Raw genomic sequence first — 22598 nt, 5'->3', positions numbered from 1 at the left:
ATTGCTCAGGGATGAGCTATAGTGACTTTGATAAACTGTTAATGGAACCCTAAACATCTATTTAGGTTAAACTAACTTAAAATTAACTGACTCAGACCAGGAACAGTACACAGTACCTGTGAGTGATCTATACAGTATAGATTCTTTGGGTTTTTTTGCTGTTTCCTTGCGAGCTGCAGAATTACAGAGGAAATAACAGATTGATAACTGAGATAAACATTTCATAGTAAATATTTCTATTAAATAAATGTCAACCTGCTCTTTTCCCAAAGACAGGACCATTTCTGTAGAAGTATCAACTGCCTCAGAAGCACCTCAGTCCGTAGCGAACTTCCAGAGAAGAGATACTCTGTAATTAATTCTTAATGCTCTGATAGCTGAAGGTTAATGCCTGGTGGTGGCATAGGAAAGTATTCATCTGTAAATCAAATGCTCACAACCTTTTCTGTCTTTAGGTTTTTATCTGAAACAAGTTTATATGATTATTTAAAGAACGCTTGAGTTCATAGGACCCTATCAGAAACTTCAGATTGCCCCTGTGCAGAGTAAAAATTATATTTTTTCAAACTGTGCAGTTGTGCAGCTGTTATGATTTCCACTAAAAGTCTTCCCATGCTCAGTTACTGGCTGTTGTCCTGTGCAGGTTGATCCAAACAGCATTGCTGCCAGAGACGGCCGGATCCGTGAAGGAGACCGCATTTTGCAAGTATGTGACAACAGACTCTTCCTTAAACTCTTTCTTCAGACAAACACACAGTGCTGTTTTCTCTGTGGACTGTTAATGAGGGAAGGCAGTTCTCTTTGTTACTGTGATAGATGAGAAAACTCATGTCTGTCTGTTTTTTAACACAATAGCCAGGAGCTAGAGTGCGTGTACCGAAAAATGAGAATGACAAACTCGTTCTGGCTCATGCCCTTATGTCCTGTCTCTTTCTTTGCCATATTTATTAGCAAATCTCATTTCCACTCTGTTCATCTCAGTGTCAAGTTCTAAAGAGGAATCCTGCAGACTTATAAGTACGAATGTCAGAGACTTGCTGATCATTCAACAATTGCATAAATTTGAGTAAAACTCACTTGTGCTGAGCATAGACAGTAAGAGTTTTTATACAAATGTGCTGTTCGTGAAGGACGAACATACTTGAGGAGAGGGTTCATTAAGGTTTTGTTAATATTTTCTTTCCTTAAACAATAAACATTGCTTTTCTGTGTTCTTTTTTAATCCACCATCTCGGCTGGTTTTTTTCCTCTTCATTTCTATTGATCCACTCATTTAAAGAGCTGCTGTCAAGATAAGTGTGTGTGATACAGCATGGCCCTGTGGGTGAGAGTGGCCAGCTGCTGGTTCAGGAGAAGTGTGATATGCAGAGAGAGGAGTAGCTAGAATGGCAGTGGGTTTCCATTTTCAGCTGGCAGTGAAGAGTACATTTTTGCCCTAGTGACAAAATCATAGAACAGCTAACAAAAATCAGTAGACTGAAATGTCTTTGCTGTACTGTAGCATTTTGGTTCTGGTTCGCAGGCAATTTCCCTTGTATTTTTACCTTTTCTCACTGAAGCCCCAGAAGTGGTTTCTGGTATGACAAGTCAGTTTTCTGTAACCAGTTCCATATTTGCCCTTCATTAATTTAGGCACATGAGATTTCAGGTTGTTGCAAGATCAGCCTATTCCTTTCCTCCAGTCTTTTCATTTCTGCAGGAAATGTCTTTACTGAAACCTGTACCTGTATCTCTTACCCTGATGTCATCTGTGGGAGTCCAGCTAACACAACAGAATCTACAAGCTGGCTTACCAAAGAGGCCCCTCTTTTAAAGAGGAAATAATAAGACACATTTTAATGTCAGGGCTCACTCAAGGGGTGCTGGTTTATTCTGTGTAGTTGGGAATGTGAAAACAGTCACAGGATGGGTGATGTCCCCCCTGCAGAAGACACAGATGCCATGGTGTGAAGGCAGTGAGCTCCTTGGTGGTACTTGGAGTGATGGGACCACGTCATGGGGTGTGGCTAGGAGTGGAAAAGTCAGTGCACTGCTTTCTGCATCTTTCTGTAGAACACCTACTGAAAAAAAGAAAACAGGATATAATGACATTTTTAACTTTCAAAAGTGAGAAAAAAAAAAAACCAGTTTATTTGAGTGAGCAGAAACAACTTCCATTCCTACTTATGTGTTTCAAAATAAGGAAACAGAGTGTAGGTCCATTTTCTGCTTCTTTCCTCACTTTCTAAAATTTCTGGGTGAAGTAGTGAGCCAACAGCAGTTCAAGCAAATGTTCTCCAGCTCCTAATGAAATTCATTTCTTTGTGAGTAAAGACTCCAGGGGCAAGAGAAAAGCATAGGTAAATCTGCTGTACTTTTTGTAGACTGGAGCATTACTTAAATGTCAGTCTTGATATATAGCTATGAATTTGATCATTAAAGTTAACACCCATAGAGTTATGTAGGGTTTACTTTCATATCTGAAAACACATTGACCCTCTATCTACTCTTATTGATGAGATAACTCAGAGAAATAGAAGGTGACAGTGCCATTACAGGGGGATTACACTGAGGCTGGATCCTTGAGCATGGGGGCATTTTCTGTGAGTGGCAGATGGCATTAGTTAAGGCTGGGGAGGGATGCTCTGTTTTGTGTATTCCTCACGAAATTATAGCAGATTTCCTCATTTTTGAAGCTGAAACTCCCCTTCCCCTTCTCAGAAGTCTCACATTTCTCTCATCACCTTCTCAGTCCTCTTAAGCATCTGAGAACATCCTGAGCATTTTACACTTATTGCTACAAAGTCAAGAGAAAAGTTTTTATAAGGACAGTCCTACTGAGACTTGCCTAAACTTCTGTTATTTTTGGCTGTAAGCCTCCAGGCTGACAAGTGCTGACTGAGATGCCGTGAGGCAGGCTGAATTCCTGTTCGTGCCCCATGATGGTGCAGCTAGTGTGGAGTGGGCACCTCTGAGCTGTGTGGGGCCAGCAGGGATGCCACCTCCAGGGTCTGCGAGGGGCAGTTGCTCAGCTGATAGGAGTCACTGGAGCAGCTGTTTTCAAATAGACCAAGGATGGGGGGGGTTTGTTGCCACAAATAATACGCTTCTTGTGCTGGTAATTTGACAAAACCAAACATGTATGGAAAATAATATTTCTATTTGATTGCCACAATAAAGGGTTTTGGACAGGGCAAAATGTGCTTGTTACCATGTAGTCAGGGACGTGGCTGTTTTAATTAGTTGACAGAATAGGAGAAAGGTAGCCAGAAAAGCACGTTCTCTTTGGAGAATCACTTTTATTTTGATCATCCCTTTGTACGGGGGATACATATGTTTTGTGTGGTTCTGGATACTAAGCTGTCCACACAAATATGAAATGATTAAATGGAGCAGCAATAAGCAGTGGCCTGTAAGTATTGCCTGGTGAGAGATAATACTGTAGCTCTCTAATTGGCTCTCTACCAGCATACAGTGTGACTGATTTCAGCTGTAGCATTACCAGTCTTGCTTCCACCAGCACTATTATCTCAGAGTGACACTTCCATTACTCTGAACGGAGAAAGATGAACGTCACCTGTCAGGGGCTGGTTAATTGTGTTGCTAGATGTATGTTACCAGGGCGCAGGTTGGACATTTATGAACATAACTGCTTCCTCTGATGTCCACCATCCTTCAACGATCGATACTGCTCTTACAGTAAGCGCATAATTGAGTGAAGGCACTTACCACTGAGGGGCTGAAGATGAGCCCGTTGTGCGAGTTTCATTGTCCATACATTCAGCACAAATGAGCTGATATCTGCCCTTTATTGTGTGTTGCTTTGTGGAAATAGAAACTAATGTGCCCCTTTCATTTGTTTTCTAGATAAACGGCCAAGATGTCCAGAATCGGGAAGAGGCAGTGGCATTGCTCTCCAGCGAAGAATGCAGGAAAATTGTCTTGCTGGTTGCAAGACCAGAGATGCAGGTTAGACTAAATAGATGCACTGGGCCAGAACCTAGGTTATTCCATACGTTCACGGCCACTGTAAGTAGTGTACTGATGAGAAACTGAAACGCCAAAGTTCCTGACAAAAGGAGGAAACAGTCAGTTGCAGAGATTTGCCCCTGTTTAACCAACAGAGAAAATAACGTGGTAGTATTAGGGCTTATTTTCCCCAAACTAAGCAATTCCTTCCCAGCAGACAGAGTGCACAGGTATACAAATAGAGCTGACAGCACTAACACCACATTAGTAAAATATGAAGTAGAACTTGAAAACTATATATTATTTTTTAATGATTCTTACTTGTTCTGGGGATAAATTACCTGTACTTAACTCAGTCATTTATACGAATTTACGCAAAGCTGTAGTTGGCCATTGTTGATGGGTCTTTTTGTCCGATGCACTTATAAGCAGGCATGTAAAGTGTTTATTTAAGTACCAGTTATGGAAATTTCTCTACAATACCATTCAGCAAACATGGTTCTAATTGTTTTCAGTGCATCCTGGTAACAAAAACCTGCTTGTATGTTACAAATTGTATCTTGGGAGGTGCATTTTCAAAGGCTTTTAGAGACATTTCCATGGTTTTAAAAGTAAAATCATGCCAAGAAACTTGCCATGCCAAGAATTTTTTACATCATTACAGGGGCCAGATGTTAGTGCGATCATCAGACTAAAGGAGAGGTAGAGAGGAAGAAGAATGCTGTTTGTACTTCCCTTTATATTCTGTTTATAGACCATTGCAAAGCAAATAGACATTATATTGTCACTATTCTTTCCATCTGCCAACAATTCAGATTAGGTTATGTTGCCATTTATCTCTCACGCTATTGATCTGATATTCTTAGTCAGTTTAATTTATGTAGAGTATGCAGCTAGCGAGACTGAGAACAGAACATGGCATTTGGAATCTCTACTTGAATACAGTAGCTATAAAAGATTCACAACTTCAGTATTCTTTTCCTTTATGTTTTTCAAGAATTTAGAAAATTCCTATAAAACTGGTCACATAATACAGGAAAAACAAAACAAAAACAAAAAAAAAAAAAGGCATGCATCAGTTTATATGGCAGAATTGTAGCCCTCACTGGAAGTTATGAAAGTTTTGAAAGACTTGCTTCAATATTATTTTTACAGGTTCTCACTAAGGTTTTGTTTTTCACTAGGGAACAGAAACCCAGCCACTTGTAAAATGCATGGCCAGAGAAAGTTCATTCTTTGTATTTGTTTAGACTGGTCAACATGAAAAAATTATATCAGAATGAGATAAGAAATTACTTAGCTGTACCAATATAACTTCCCATATGGAACCTTCTTTCAAATTATAAATCTTGTTTTGGCTTGGGTATGGGGCTTTTGTGTTGTGGAGGTTTTTGTTAAATTTATGTATTTTAAGGACATACTCTTACAAAACTGAAGAAAAAGGCATAGCGTGACAGAATTCAGTCTGTCCACAAACTGACTGATTTCTGCTAGTTGTGTTACTTTGATTCTGGTAAAAGACAGCAGGATTAAGCAGGCTTTTATTTCTAGATAGAAAATGGTAATGACAGCATTGCAATCTTGAAGGGTGAATGCTGAGCACATTCATTTGGTAACAGAGAAGAAAACCTTTTTATGACCATTTATTTGTGCAGTGCATACCCATGAATGATTAAGATTTGAAACAGAGCTCCACAGGAGCACACAGCATGTTTAATGTGCAAACAAATGTCATAGGTGTGCCCATTCACGTACCTATGTATGCACACAGTCTATGTAGTACACATGTAGACTGAGTCATATATTATTTTTATTCTAAAAGCTGTAACATAACATAAGCATTCCATTTAGTTAGGTACTGGGTCTGCCACAATCAAAGCATCAGATTTGCCCAAATGAGATTTAGCTTTTGTCCTCCAGGTTTGTTAATCTCTGCAGTTTCCTCAAATGAGGGAAATTCAGCTGTGTCCTTTATGGTAGGAGAAGGCTGTGTTCATGCTTTCTGTGGGGAAAAAAAGCAAACTGGACAAGTAAACAAAATGAGTGGCCACTAACAGATGTTTCAGAGAATGGTTTGAAAGTCCTGTTAAAGACAAACATAAAGTTTACATGTCCTTAAGAAAAAAAAAAGCCTCCTAATCCTGGACTGCTAGAGGCTGGTTGTGCCAAGGGAAATTGTGAAGGGTTTATGTTCTTTATAAGAGGAAAAGCTTCACTGGCATGAGCAAAACCACATCAGAGTTTTTGAAGGAAACAGTGATTTCCTACCAGTATCCACAGCAGCAGTCAGTCCTTGTGTAGCTTTGAACTACTACTTGCTGGTTTGGTCTAACTTTTCTGACCAGCATCTGTGGCCACTGCTCTCCTGGCTCTGAGGCAGTGGTGATACTTCTGCTGTAGATGTTGGCCCATGTTAAATTGCTCTTGCTATCTTGAGATGTGAATAGTTGGTACTTTTGTGATTGCCTAATGGGGAGACTTTTAACATCTTCTTGTCACTTTCTTCCTCTGATTCCTTCACTAATGACAAAACAGTGTCTCCTTCTGCTGAGTTCTCATCATTATAGCCAGGAGTGCCACTGTCTGGTATTTTCCTTTTTGCAGTGTGCCATCTGGCAAGGGATTACAGATACAGATGGGTGTGTGCCACATGCACACATGTGCACAAGGAACAAAATGGGAGGAATAGCGTTTTAGGTCAGGCATGCCTGTTTTATCAGTTTAGAAAGATAGGAAGGGTGCAGAGTGGGTGCAGGAAGAGGGTACACTCACTTGACAGAAAAGAGCATCCCCTCCTGTCCTTTTGCAACGCTTCACCAAAAGTCAAACTGTTATTTTACAACTGGGGGAAAAAAAAACAAACAAATGGGTGGCCATGCTTCCAGGCACTCTGCGAGAACAATAATAACCTTCCTTCAAGTCACTGCATCTTTCTGTCACCCTCCTGTTTGTTTGCTTTCCTGGGAAATCAATGGAATGAGGGTGACCGAAGCGCAGGACGTGGTTTCTGGTGAGGTGTCGGCAGCAGGGCCCCACGCCGGGGCGGGGGCTGTGACCTGGAAGGAGCCCAGTTGCCTCCTGGCCCCATTAGTAACGTCGCTGCTCTTCCGTGCAGGGGCCATGGGCAGTCATGAACATGACAGCTTCAGGATTATGTGCTGTGCCTTTCATACCTTTTGAAAGGAAATAATGTCTGTGCTGTGCAGTCTCCTTCGTTATGAGAGAAAATCAGTCATACTGTTTCAAGATCGGATAAAAGGCCTAAGAGTCCCGTTTTTTTCATCCTTTTTCTTCTTCGCTTTTTGAGATGCGAACTCCTACCGCCAGGCTTTCTGAAGAGAATCATTATGATAGAAAGAAGTAGTCAACTGTTGCCATTTGGGTTTACCCTGTTTTAGCATATGTCCTTGCTAACATAATATAATGTACTAATGTATTCTTTGCAGCTGGAGGAAGGGTGGCTGGATGATGAAAGGAATGAATTCTTAGAGGAGTTAAATTTGGAAATGTTGGAAGAGCAGCACAATGAAGCCATGCAGTACACAGCCAATGAGGTGGAGCAGGTAGGACTGCTACTAAACATATCATTTGAAATTTTGCTCGGTAAACTTTTTCATTAATAGAGGACGAAATGGTGTGCTATAAAATGGAGTCAAAAGCTTTGATAGAATTCTGTCTCTAAAATGCTGTAAACACCAGCATGCTGTATGTAAGGAAAAGGAGAACCATAAATGCTTAGGCATGGTATGACAAGCTAGCAAACAATTTAGGAGGCTGTAATATGTGCAGGCTTCTTGTTTTCTCTGAACTCTCAGAATAGTATTGCTTTCCTTGTTTTATTCTGAAGTGTTTGGCCTTTATGTTCTTACATTTTATGTCAAGGATTTTTTTTAATGAATTGCATCAGTGTAGCACCTAGAGCGCCAAGCTGGGATTGATACCCCTCTCTTTGTATGCATGCAAGTTATGAGCCAGCCCTTGCACCAGAGAGCTTGCAAAACAAGATGGAAGAGGTGTTTAAAATAAACAACAGGTGTTTGGGTAATACAAGTGTATTTTTCTTACACCAACAGCGCACAGCTCGACATTTGTTTCGTTAATGGAGACAAATAAGCATAGTGTTTGCATAGTCTCAGCTTGCTGCTGTCCCGACTTTTACCTGCCCATATGTACTGGAAGCAGTGTAACTGTGGCAAAGGTGCATGTGCACCACCAGCCATACAGTTTTGTCAGAGGATGGCTCTTCTCAGTTGTACTTTATTGTGGAAGATGTAGGTGACCTTATTCCTAGATTGGGTGATCTGTCATCATGCACACCTGTGTGGAGCTAAAGAAATAAAACCCAACTTCCATCTCTTGGATTCTGCATATATGCAACTAGGGAGGAATGTTTTTTTTCACCCACAGAAATATGTGACTTACAATTTTTTCCCCATTCTGAATTGCTGGGAAGCAGAGGCTGAGACATTTTCCTTTGAAGTGAAGGAGAAAGACTGGGAGAGGCTTCCTTCTTCTAGAAACCAGGGAGCTTATCTGGCCAACAGGAGACCTGGCTTTGAATACCTCACTGCCTGGTCCACACTGGGGCCCTAAACATGCATCTGGTCTGATTCCTCCTCATCTCCTCTTCAGTCCTGATGCTGGGCTATTGACTAGGTGATAGCTCCTATTAAGACTGTACACTGCACATAAATATTCTTTGGGACACAGACACTGACAGAATAATTAAGTCAATTGTCTGGAATCTGATAAATCAGATTACAAATCCTTGATCTTATAAGCATTTAGTTATTTACACAAAGTGGAATAACTCCAGGGTCAGAGGTGAAGGGAGCCTTGCAACAGAATTTAGAGTGGCCTTTTAGTTATGACCCTCTTTTCCAGGCAGTGAGCCAAACTCAGTTTCCCAGGTTATGTGGTAACTACTGCACTGCTCGCTACTTTGAAATGATACTTGCCTCCTTGTTTATTTTTCAACCACAAATTTTATCATGGATAGTAAAAGATTTCCTGTCAGAAAGAACACTTGTTCTTCACAAAGCAATTTCCTTTGGACAGTGACATTTTCACACAAACCCCTGCTTCTGGTAGAAATTCTTGAGCAGGCCTATGTAGCCTACCGGCCTCACTACAAAAGTCTACTAGCCCCACACACGACTTGTTAGGACCTCTGAAATCACTTCACAGTTGTGACCATCCACTCCGAAGTTTTTGTCAAGCTTTGGGTTTTCCACTGAATTTGGGTTGTGGATAGTGTTAATTATTGAGCAATGGTGGTGTGTGAAGTGGTTTCCCAGAACCCATTGAGATTGTTCATTCCCCGTTGGGATCTTATACTAAGGATAATTATTTTTTCCCTTATTGAAATTTTATATTACTGTAGAAGAATTACACTTGAAAAAATCATGGCCACTTGCTCTTCTTCCATCTGACATTGGACTACTTGAAGTAATTCTAGGACAGCTAGACATTTCTTTGCCCTTCTGATGAGTAATCGAATCAACCAAATGCAGCTTGGCGTGTAATGGGGTGTCAGTAATTTGTGACAGCTGTTGTCTCTTTAGACTCCATCTAGTGACTCGGCAAGTCAGAAGCCTGGTTCTTTATTCATTGTTAGGCTGGGTAACCTAGCAGTTTCCTGAGGTGTATCACATAATCCATCGGAGCAGTGAAACCATTCTTATTGCAGCTGCCAGTGGTCAAACGGAGTATCTTCAAGCTCCCCAGCTGACCGTGGAGATTTCACTCCAACACTAACCTTGATTTTTGTGAACCAGAACATAAACCTCTGGCTTCATAATCATTTGTCATCATGAATCTTGCAAGCTTCAGGAATGAATACACACTATAGCAGAATATCCTTCCAAATATGAGTCTGTTTTACAGAATGCCATTTAATATGTAGTGTGAGATGTCACAGAAAAATTTGGTACAGTTTGTAATAGAAGAATGAAGTAGATGTGTCTTTTCCATGTTTTTGACCCACTTTATAGAACTCAATCAAGAATTGTATCATCTTTGTATAGAACAATCCAATAAACCTCAAGGAAATTTGTAATTCTCCGTATTTTATTACTCATTGTGTTCCTTTCCCTTTACAACATCACAGTTCATTTTGCAGCAGAGATAACTTTGAGAAGAATACCATACATTTGCCATGCAGAAATTCTTACCAGTGTCATGGAAATTATCAAAACCTATTAAGAAGAGAAAGAATTGGATTTAAAAAAATCATTCTAGTTCATTCAAAGCTGAAATGCAGTGAAAATGTCTGGGGGAAATTCTTTTTTGAGGGAGGCCTATTTTAAAAGAACACCATTGTTTGAAGAAGAGCATTTTCCCTTTTAGTTCACCACTGAAAACAATCCCAGTCTTCCCTTGTGGCTGGTGTCCTTTGTGGTTAGCCTGCCACTGAAGATTCCTCTCAGTGTGGTCAGCTTTCCTCTCGTTGTCATAAATGGAATGGGGAGCCCAGCTGCTATGTTTACTAAAACTTTGGACTGAATCTCACTGCCTTCAAACTTTAGTAGCCGTCTGGGTTTTAAGTCTCAATATACATCATACGTTGTAAAATGAGAATAGAAAAGTGCCTGAATTCCTGCAAGATTAGCCATTTTATAGGCATCAGTGCTTGCTGGAGATGAAATGCAGAATCTTTTGAGGTTCATTTATTGCTTGATTGTATGCACCACCAGGTTTGCCTTCTCATTATCTGAGTTCTCACTGCAAAGATGAGGCCTAAGGAGCCCTTTGGTATTTCAAACAGAAGTAATTGTAGAAGAGATTGACAACAATTTGTTTGAAAACAAGCACTTTGTTTGGAATAGATAACACTGACAAAAGCAATGCCCTTACAGTTGGAGACTATCTCTTGTTTTTCAGAAGGGACTTAACGTGGAATTAGGCTTGCTACCTTTCAAACTAAAATTAAAATAATCTCTTTTGTTCACAACAGCCCCGGGCAATGCTACAGACTTGGTGATGAGTCACCAGAAAGCTGCTTGGGGGAAAAGGATCTGGGGGTGCTGCTGGACAGCCAGCTGCACATGAGCCACCAGTGTGCCCAGGTAGCCAAAAAGGCCATCAGCATCCTGGCCTGTATCAGAAATAGTGTGCCCAGCAGCAGTAGGGAGGTGATTGTGCCCCTGTACTTGGCACTGGTGAGGCCACAGCTTGAGTGCTCTGTTCAGTTTTAGGCACCACAGTGTAAGGAGGACACTGAGGTGCTTGAGTGGGTCCAGAGAGTGCTTGAGTGGGTCCAGAGAAGGGCAACAAAGCTGGTGAAGGGTCTGGGGAACATGGCTTATGAGGAGCGGCTGAGGGAACTTGAGTTGTTTAGTCTGGAGAAGAGGAGGCTGAGGGGAGACGTTATTGCTCTCTAAAACTACCTGAAAGCAGGTTGTAGTGAGGTGGGTGTTGCTCTCTTCTCCCAGGTTACTAGCGATAGGACAAGAGGAAAAGGGCTTAAGTTGCGGCAGAGGAGGTTTCAATTGGATATTAGGAAGAATTTCTTTACTGAAAGAGTGGTGAGGCATTGGAGCAGGCTGCTGAGGGAGGTGCTGGAGTCACCATCCCTGGAAGTGTTCAAAACACATGTGGGCATGGTACTTCAGGACATGGTTTAGTGGCTATGGTAGTGTTGGGTTGATGGTTGGACTTGATCTTAGAAGTCTATTCCAACCTTAACAATTCTATGATTCTGTGATTCAAGTTGTGAAATACTGCTCAGTGTGCACATATTTAGGAGCTCTGGCAAGCATGACAAGTCCAGGAGGGAAATGCCAGGGGCTACCTTACTTGAGTCACAGTGAACTTTTTAAAAAACACATCTCAAAAAAGTGACGTACAATACATCTGTATGTGTTTCCATTTTTTTGATTGAACAAGATGGATGTACTCACATACTGGAGAAAGATTTAACGTGATATGGATATCTACTTTAGGTTGAGAAGGTTCTGATTATACAGGCACTTGTTCCTTCCTTAGAGGGAGGGAACCCAATGTGACTACCAGGCATTCAGGTGCCTGTACAATAGACTCTTACATCTGGTCAAGTCAGTTGCACCCGTCTGATTTCTGGTAGACTGAAAAGATGGGATTTGCTTTGTTTACATCTTTTGTGCGTGTATATTAGTTATGGATAGCGTAACTTGGGGAGATAGCAGCTTATTATATTAACTCAGTCAAAATCAAGTAGAAGTTTAAGGAGTAATATTTAAATTGTTGATAAAAGTGGTGTGGAAACCAAAAGTGACTATTTCCAAAAGTACTAATTATGTGGGCCCAAACTTTAAAATCTGTTTTCAAGACCTGTACAAATAGATACATTATGGAGTTTTTTCAGAAGTGCTAAAGTTCATCCTTTGGTGGAGCAGCACCACACTGGAAACATCTGAGGAAGCATCATGGAGCTCAGCTCTGTAAGCTTTTTAACTGTGCTAACAGGTTATGGACAAGCCACCCTTTTTAGGTGATTAAGATGGATTTAGTCATGTGGATGCAAATTGTGCTATGTCACACCCTCAAAGGCCCTCCTTATTTGCAAATGTGAATGGAGCCCTACGTTTGGGACAGGCACCCAAATTCCTGTTTGTTCTGCAGTGCAGCCCTCCCAGTGTCTGGTGGATCTGTTCTCCCTCATGTCAGTAGCTAAATATTTTCCAGAGTGTTGAGAAAACTTAAATTGCGTGGTGCAACAGCCAGGGTGCAGTGTAGGTGACTCAAACTGGAGTCACTTCTCTGCTGGCAGGTTTTGGGGCAGAAGAAGTCAATACAAGTTGGAGTAGATCCAGAGCAGGTGAGAGAAGGGGCCAGAACAGTTCATGCTGTGGCACTCACCTGGAGGACGTGAACTAGGGAAATAGGAAATGCAAAAAGACTCCAGCATTCCTAGTGAACATCCTGGCCAGTTGGCTGGTTGTGGAGCTCTCCTTTCTGGTTACTTGTGGAATTCTCTAGACATGGAGCTTATCCTCTGTGTGAAATATGACATTTTTGAACTCTTAAAAAGCAGGTGATGTAGAAAAACATTGTATTCCCACCACTTTTCCAGTACTCCTGACAATGGAACTGAAGTGTTGCAGCCACTTTGGGAAAATATAACAGCTTTAATACAAAATCTTCCAATATACTTTATACATCTTCACAACAATGCATAAACTGATGAAAGAAAAATAAATATGTAATGGTAATTGTCTAATATAGATAATATAGATAAGTGATAATTACAGAACAACTCTACAATAGTATTTAGTGTTATTGGTACTGCTCTTATTGCTTCTTCCAGTGACAAGAAGATACCCTTGATTTTTAAGCAGATAAGTAGAAGGATCTGAGAGTGAGTATCTCAAATGAGGAAAATACATGACACTGAATTTTTAAAACTTGCAGAATTTTCATGGAAGTCTTTCTTTGTCCCTTGCAGTTTCAAAATCTAATTTCTAGAAATCTGTGGCCCTACAACATCAAGAAACTTCAAACCTTTGCATGATCCCTTGAATAATACTGAATGTATTTTGTCCCATGACATTTAAATTCATGGGGAGAGCTTCTCCCTTTTTGGGGAGAGTGAGAGATAGTCATTAGCTCATTGCCTGTGGGGTTGCCAAAGCTACACGAGAATTATGTATTTGTTGTGCATTTTGTGATCAAATGTACATTGTATGTGCAAAAGGATAAGCATAAAATGTATGCTGTGATTGTAAAGAGAAGATTTTCTTTGCAGGTGTTGTCTGATAAATTACTAGATGATTTTTTCAGATATTTTCATATGGTCTGTCATAGACACTGAATTTTCCTGGTGTTGTGTTTTTTTCAATATTTATCTTATTCCGATATTGCATTGCATTGGAAGGGGTGCAGGTTAGTTTTGTTATTTCTGAGACCAGGCCATTATTTTTTCCTAACAATTGAAGAAAGAAAACCAGATGAAGGATATGTGATCATGACATGCACATGAAGAGAGGAGAAAGAATGAGATAGGAGACACATTTTCATCCTGTTTTCCTGTCTGTCAAAGCAGAAAAAAAGGGAATTATGCAAGTGTGTCTTTGAGTTTATTTCCTTTCACTAGGTGCACTGTACCTTTTTTCTCCCTTGATTATTACTGCCATTACACAGAATTATGCAATTATACCTCCTAAAAGAGAAATGTTTGATTGGTACTATGTACGCTTATATATTTGGCAGACAGGCCATATAAATTGCACTCTGTATGTTTCTTTGCTTATCCAGTTTGAAAAATAAGAAGTGTCTGTCTCTTCAGAGGGGTATTATCTCACATTCTTTGAGAATATAAATAGATTGAGAGTATAAATAGGATTGGTACAATGAGTGGAGTGTGAATTAAAAACCAACAGCCTAAAAGCTTGACATTATGCCCATGGTGAGCACTCAGTGTTGTTCTACGCTTAATGGTAAAAGGCTGTTTTTATTTCTAAGGAACATAAACTCTCACTAGGGAACAAAATAGTCTCCAGGGATGCAATGGAAGAGAGGTCTACTTGAGCAACATCATAGTACTGAAAATGAACAGTCTTTTGGAAAACAGAAAGTGTGAGAGAGGGCTGTGGGGGTTGTAGTGGAACAGGCTAACCCTCTGAAGGCTTTGAGCCTGCTTGTCTCTGTGGTGCAAACAAGGAGTTCCCTTGTTAAAAAAAAAAAAAAAAAATTTTACACCCACTTAGATTGTACGAGTCATTGCTAGATGGCTCTTTTTCCTGAAGTGATACTGGAACTGAAGCTTTTTGCCAAATTTGAGAAGATTCAGCTTCACCAGTCTCTGGCCATAATCCAGAATCAAAAACAGTGCCCCATCTGGTGATCATTATCTTGAAGCACTGCAAAGAGATGGCTTAGCTAGAAAGGGAGAGACTTCTTTCCCAACTTTAGAAGATATGTCACTAGTGCTGTAATTCATCTACTTCACTCCATATGGCCACCACAGCATGACTCTCAGAAATAGTTAAAAGCTATGAGCAGTAGGACTGATGTTTAGTGATCTGTTTTAATTTTGCTTAAATCGGATCCCAGCTGTTTAAGGAAAACAGAACTGGAAAGTATTCTCAGGTTTTACAGTGTGCATTTGATAATCATTTGGGTTTGCTCATTTTTTTAGCCAAAGAAACATGAAGAGGAGGATGGCACTACAGACACTGCAACCTCATCATCCAACAATCATGAGAAGGATAGTGGGGTGGGACCTACAGATGAAAGTCTGCGTAACGATGAGAGCTCAGAGCAAGAAAACGCACCTGAGGAGCAGAACAGCGCTACCCTGCAGGGCACACGGGAGCTGGGCCACAGCCAAGACACGTTAGGAAGTGTTGAGCTCCAGTGCAATGAAAGCTTTGTTTCTGGGGAATACATTGAATCTGATTTCATAGGAAACCCAGAGGAGGAATGTGAAAGGTTCCGGCAGCTGTTGGAACTGAAGTGCAAGATTCGAAACCATGGGGAGTACGACCTATATTACTCGAGCAGCATGATAGAGTGCAACAGAAGAGAGCAAGATGGAGTCGAGCATGAGCTGCAGCTACTCAATGAGGAACTGAGGAACATTGAACTCGAATGTCAGAACATTATGCAAGCTCACCGGCTCCAAAAGGTGAGGGATCAGTACGGAGACATTTGGGCTTTACATGACAAAGGGTTCAGGAATTATAACACCAGCATAGACGTACAAAGAGGCAAACTAGATGACATCATGGAGCACCCTGAGAAGTCTGACAAGGACAGCTCCAGTGCCTACAACACAGCTGAAAGTTGCAGGAGCACTCCGCTGACAGTGGAGCGATCCCCTGACAACTCTCTCCAGAGGATGATCAGCATAACCAACAGGAAAAACCTGAGAAGCACAATCGTGGCTAGTCAGTCAGCCTCAGGACAAAGCAACAGGGAGACAACCTCTGCCAAAACCAAACCCGCTGAGCAAAACAGTGCTGCTGAGAACACAGCGCTGGCACCAGAAAGCAGCAAATTCACAGACCAGGAAAAACAGAGCAGTGAGCACATTCCCTACCTGTCTCCATATCACAGCTCTTCTTACAGGTATGGGAATATACCTGCTCACGCAAAGCATTATCAAAGCTATATGCAACTGATCCAGCAGAAGTCTGCTGTGGAGTACGCCCAAAGCCAGCTCAGCCTGGTGAGCATGTGCAAAGACTCGCAGAAGTGTGCGGAGCCCAAGATGGAGTGGAAAGTGAAAATAAGGAGTGATGGGACGAGGTACATCACAAAGAGACCAGTTCGAGACAGAATCCTGAAGGAACGTGCCTTAAAAATTAAAGAGGAGCGCAGTGGGATGACGACAGATGATGATACGATGAGCGAGATGAAGATGGGTCGCTACTGGAGCAAAGAAGAGCGGAAGCAGCATTTGGTGAGAGCTAAGGAGCAGAGGAGGCGTCGGGAGTTCATGATGAGGAGCAGGCTGGAGTGTCTTAAGGAAAGTCCGCAGAGTGGCAGTGAGGGCAAAAAGGAAATTAATATTATTGAACTGAGTCACAAAAAGATGATGAAAAAGAGAAACAAGAAAATCTTGGACAACTGGATGACAATCCAAGAACTGATGACACATGGTGCCAAGTCTCCAGATGGCACAAGAGTGCACAATGCCTTTTTATCAGTTACTACTGTATGAACGCAACTTCCTTCAGAGAGTATACTACCAGTTTAGGTAGAGTACGATTGCCTCGTTCAATGTGGCATTTTTATATATTTTGTGACTGTTTATAGTTTGACCTTTTTTGTAAGCAAAATTACCTGGTAATTTTTCATTTGTTTTTCATATAATGGTACCTTCTTTATCCGGCAGTCTTTCTTTATCTTGCAATATATTCATATTATTCATTTGTAAAAAAAAAAAAAAAAAAAAGAAAGAAAAAGAAAAGCAAAACAAAAAAAAGTGGAGAAGCCAATTAATTTCTTAACCTAATACTTATCCTGTAAGTTAAGATCTGGATTTATTTCTCTAGCTTTCTTCTTTCTACTTTAGTAAAAATACAATACCAAACCAAAATGCTTTATACTGTATCCTTGGCTTAACATGTTTTAAAGTTATACATCCTAGATTGCATCTGTTTATAAATCGTATGCCACATCCCATCATATAGACAATGACATTTTTCCAACTGCACATTGTACAGTACATTTAATCTGTAAATTGCAATTGTATTTGTCCAAGTTAAGTGTAGGTGGGCAATTCTCCTGTGTTATGTAGTGGCATTGGTCATGTAGCTGGGCAGTATGTGATAATTGTGAAGATGAAAGAGAAATAAATTATTGCTTATCTTTAAGAAAAAAAAAAAAAAAGAGTTCTTTGATTTAAATTGAGCCTTTGCCTTTAAATGATTATTCATTTCACTGTGCTTGTTTACTGCATATAGAGATTTCAAGAACACAGGACACAATTCCATAGACTAGTTCTTACAAATGAGCTTTTCATTTTGCAGAACTCATAGGAGTGAATGGGTCTTTCTGGCATATTCTCACTGGCTGTTGTTAGTTGATTGAAAGATCATTCATCGATATATTGCTGTACTGTATGCTGTCAGGTTAACTACTGACAGTCTGAAAGGACCTGCCTCAGCTTGCTGTTTGTTCTACACATAGAAAACATGAACAGAGCATATGCCTAACTTGGAGCTAAATCTCATGCAAGAAAAACTAGTAGTGGCTGCCACTGACATTTTCATAGGAGATGAGTGAAGGAAAAACAGAGAAAAAGGCAACTAAATGAGTTAAGGATTTAACTTTATTGTTGAGGAGCTTCCAAGTCTTTTAGAAGAGCTCCGCTGGGAGCTGGCTGGGGCTCAGGAACAAGGGCAACTTGCTGTCTGATAGGGTGCCTGATAGAGCCCTTGTCTCTCCATGCAACAGAAGCACCTCAGCTGCTACTGGGCATCCTCTTAGCTCCTGCTGCTGGCAGCCCAGTGACGTACAGCAAACCAAAATGACTAGTCTTGGGCTGTCAGCAGGGTTGAAGACTTTGCCCAGTAGCCCCATTTTCCTTGTCCTTGTGCATGACTCATAGCAGTTCCTAACTAACTGAAGTGCTTTTGATAGCAGGATTAGGTGCTGAAGTCACTTGGCATCAGGCTTTGAAAGATATGCTTAAAGATGAAGAAAGATACATTATGGTATTTCCAAATTATCTAATTCTGGAAGTCAATCATTTGTTTTCTATTACTTTTGGCACCAGTAGGTATTGGCAGTGCTCTCTGCGTCTCCAGGCATGTAAATACTGTAAGAACACTGCTCCCCAAGTGCTTAGGAAAATTATGCCACTGACAGTTCACAGTTTGATAAACAGAAAATTCTCACCACAGAAACATCATGCTAAAACAAGTAAACTTGTAAAAAAATGTCTCATTCCTAACCAGAGTTCAGCTGCCACCAGCTCTAGATAGTGACTGCTCTTACACCTTTCCCTTCAACACGGTAGTATTTTCTTCCCATTATTAAATCATGACTCAGAGCTTCTCTCAAACTGTTATGACACCCAATTCAGAGAACATGAATCTTCAGAAAATGAAATATCATTATTTCATCACTGAGAAATAAAAGTAGGAAAATCCATGTCTAATTAGAGAAAAGACCTAACAGGGGTGTGGGGGTGTGTGTTTGTGAAGTAGGGGTGTTACATAATAGAGAATAATTAGAGAAACAAATAAACGGTATTTATAGCGATGATATATGAATAGGCTGTAAATGGAAATGTATCCAAATCTAAGGAGATCTGTCAAAATCTAGTGCAAGAAAAAGAGAAGACTGAGAAGTAACACAGTAAGACTGATGGTGGCACACCATGACATGGTTTCTAGCTCAGCACACCTGCTAAAGCCCAGCCACCGTCTCCCTCCTTCTTCGCCTGTTGGAATCAGCACACCCCTGCCCAGTCCTTAATCTGGGGGGTTTCTGCCTGCCCATGGGTTTCTCTCCTATTTGTCTTAATTTTCCCTTCTTCCCTAAGCAGTCTGTTGGAAAACCATGTATTATGCCCTGGTGAAATGCCTCCATCATTCCAGCTAGCACAGAGAATAAACACTGGAGCTGTGAGGCTGCCTGGCTGGGGTGGTGCTGCAGAGGGGCTGAATGGCAGGTGAGTGTTCTGCTGCTCACTGCTCTCAGCTAGTGTCTCTGCAAAGCAGGACTCAGGTTTGTGCTCCCTCATCCCATGAGTTCTTTATCAGGGAAATCCAAGGCTGACATCCCACATGCAGTTTATTCCTGCATATACTTTTTGCCAAATGTCGTAATTTTTAATGAGGAAAAGTAACATTGTAGCACCAAAGCAAATTAAAAGAGAAGAAACAAAATAAATTTCATGTTGTCTTTTAAAAAAAAAATTCTGCTTTGTTACAAAACTTTTTTTTTTTTCACAGGATGGAACATAAAGATAAAATTGCTTTCTGTCTGGAACAAGACCAGATTTTGCTTAAGAGGGTTGCTTGCAACTCTGGGATAAAGAGTAAAAGGTGGGGGAGAGGAACTGCAGAGATGAGTTGTAATGGCCACATCACTGCTGGGGAGGGAGTTAGTGTCCCACTCATCCTTCCACCAACAGTGCTACCCAGCTGAGACCAATGGGAGGTAATTTTCCCTACAAAGCCAGCAAGATGGCCTTGTAAAAGGAGTTACCTTGTGTCACTTAACAACTGTCTTGCAAGCTGATTTAAGAGCATTGCTCAGCATCAGTAAGTTTTAAAGCTGTGTGATTCCTGGATCTTCCTCTCCAATGTAAGTGTCATTAAAGGGAAAATTATATTTTTGGTATGATCACGACAATAAACTAAACCTACTGTATTGGGTTATTATGTTTTTCAAAAGAAAGAAACTGATAACACTATTTGAATTGAACAAGAGCAATCAGAGATGAAATCTGGTCTGTGCTTGATGTGTTGCCCTGTAAGAGGGCTACACGGATCTCAGAAGAGATGATACAGCAACTTCAGCATGAGGCTTTCTGAACTTGTGGGGATTGAATTATTCATTAATACCATGATGCCTGACTTTTTCCTGTTTTAAAATTTAACTAATGTTCATTTCCAACCCCCATTTCTTGGTAGAAATTATAGAACAGCACCCTTGGTGAATGACACAGCTTCAGTGCTAAAATGCTTCCTGGCTCAAGGCTGGAATTATTCCAGGTTTTGTTTTACTTGAGTTTTTAACCTTTAAGCTGCTAATCACAAACATGTATGTACTAAGTGCTCTATTAATATCCATTTTATGGACCTGCTGCTTTTTCAGAGTGTTGCATGCTCTTGAGGAGCCAAAATAAAATGAACGTGATAGGGACTGGCATTTGGCCGAAGCAAAACAGAGCAGCTGTCATAAACCTGGTGGTGTTACTCTTGGAGAGAAGCTGGTTGAATAATACCTGCTGGAGGAGAAAGGATGTTGCAGAGGGATCATGAGCAGTTTGAGTTTTTTTCTCTTTAAACGTCTTTGCTCTGAAGCATGTTTCTTTGTTTAAAGAAGAGCATTCTCCTTGGATGACCATTGCTGCTTTTGTGAAGCTGAGGACTTTGCTCCACTTTGTAGATACAGGTAGCCGCATCACGTATAGATTTTGCCCAGGTTTTCAGATGTCATTAATCTTGCCCTAATGTCAACTCTTACATGGACAGCTGGCTGGCTTTGAATGGTATCTCAGAGACAAGATGCAACCTGGGGATTTAGGATGCACGTGGCAAGGCAGCTAGTCTGAGGTTCCTGTTCTCCTGGGGAAAGGGTCCAGCTCTTGCTGCAAGAGCCTTCAGCTATGTGAAGCATTTCCTGCTCCTGGCAGTTAAGGATCTTGACTTCCCTGGCCAAAATCATCTGGTGCTAAGCCTGGAAAAAATGGCATTTGTGTAGTGCTTCAAAACATTGATACTAGTGAGGTTAGAAAGTTAAATTATTCTGCTGTAAAGTTTGTCTAGATGGTGAAGACTACTTGACAAATGCAGTGTGGCCAGTGAGCAATGTTAGGCAGATATTTAGAAGTACCCTTTTTAAAAAAAAATTATTTTTCAAACAAGATGAAGTAACACCTCCCTCCCTCACTCACTCTATTTCTTTTCCTCTTTCTTTTAGAGCCAAGACTTTTCTGAACTTGAAAGATAATAAATATTAGAAGGGAGATTTCACTAAAAGAAGCAATTTTTCCTTTGACACATCAGCTTATCAACACAAATGGAAACCCTTGTCTGACTGTATCTGTAGGTTTCCATCTGTAGTCAATTTCAGGTGATTTGTTTCATTTGGTACATTTCCCATGCCACTTGAAGCTCATTCTGCTGAAGTGCTGCATCTTTGGTGATGTCTGTGTACAGAGTGCATTTTTAAGCCTTGGAGGAAAGTAAGACCTTTTAAAACATATGTTCCCTTGTTTGTGAGACACACAGTAACATACAAAATTCGTATTATCCCAAATGCTTTTATAATGAAGAGACTTGCTACAAAAAGTAAATTGTGTTAATACATGGATGCATATGCAGAGGAACATTTCACTTTCTTATCAACTTTAAGAACCTCCATTGCGCAAAACTCTATTTGAGAAGTCAGACATTGGTTCTACCCTTTTATGTATTTTAAACAATTCAGTCCCTACTTTTTGTGCTCTTCGACAGATTCTAAAGCAGATTAGGAAAGTCTGTTTTGGCCTCGGAAGAAAGTGGTAAGTTTCAAATACTAAAACAATGTCTGATGTCAATCATTTATTGAGATCAGGTGTTGGTCATCAAACCTCATAGATTTAATTCCTTGCCTTACTTCATTTGGAAACATCTGCAATGCAATAAGCATTAGACATACTGCGGTTTTTGTTCTTCCAGTAGGTTCCCAAAAGTGTTTAACTTACTGCTGAGCATTAGGAACAAATCAAAGCTGACGTCTGGCTCTAGTGACAAAAAATTGAGAGCACAGAGAATTTTAAGTGTGAAGTGAATAGAGGAAACTCTCATCTTGACAGTGGATAAGAAGCCAAAAGAAGAACATTAAAATTGCATGATGAAAGATAAAAAGGTTGAAGTCACTGTTTTGACTACTGGACCTTGCAGGAAAGATATTTGAAGAAAGAATGAAATAGAAAGTTAAGCGGGTGAATATCACATAAAATTTACCACAGATCAAAATACTACATTTTTGCACATCAAAGGCAACCCGTCTATTTTCATAGGTTATTTAACCCCACTGGCAATCTCTGCGATGCATAAATATTTTTGATGGCATGCAAAGTGTCTTCTTAATGGCTTATAGACACTATATAGTGAGCAGCTTGAACAGTATAAATATTCATGTCAGCAAAGATACTGTCAAACTCCTGACTTGACATGATATCAAAAATTAAAATATAAAAATGATATTCTGTATTGTCACCTCCTTTTTCTCTCCTAGTTTGGCACCTGGATGCATGGTCAGGGTAAAGAAATACACCTGGAAGACTGTGTTTTGGTTCAGGTACAGGGAATTCAGATGAAAGCTCCTCAAACTCGACAGTTTAATTTACTTCTCTTAAGCTCTTTAATACCAAACTTATCAGTTCTCTCTGTTAGGCATTAACTTGTTAAATGAGTCTTAATTATACATAAGCAGATGGAGATTTGAATTAAAATTACCTTACACTCGAGTGGCTTTAGTTCATTATAACATATCTTCCTCTT

At 40.4% G+C, this 22598-nt stretch overlaps 1 protein-coding gene across 1 annotated transcript; it reads left to right on the top strand.

Moving 5' to 3' along the window:
• Positions 1 to 643: 643 nt before the first annotated feature.
• PDZRN4 (PDZ domain containing ring finger 4) lies at positions 644 to 17092 on the top strand (the record flags this gene model as incomplete). Its single annotated transcript, XM_008945465.1, has 4 exons — positions 644 to 706; positions 3847 to 3948; positions 7395 to 7511; positions 15065 to 17092. Coding segments are annotated over 4 exons (1809 nt in total), but the record flags the coding sequence as incomplete, so codon positions are not given.
• Between the last annotated feature and the right edge of the window lie 5506 nt (positions 17093 to 22598).

Source organism: Merops nubicus, unplaced genomic scaffold (genome assembly GCF_000691845.1).
Source record: "Merops nubicus isolate BGI_N331 unplaced genomic scaffold, ASM69184v1 scaffold48, whole genome shotgun sequence".
NCBI lineage: Eukaryota > Metazoa > Chordata > Aves > Coraciiformes > Meropidae > Merops > Merops nubicus.
The sequence above is the reverse complement of the archived record's forward strand: the minus strand, read 5'-3'. Positions and strand labels throughout refer to the sequence as shown.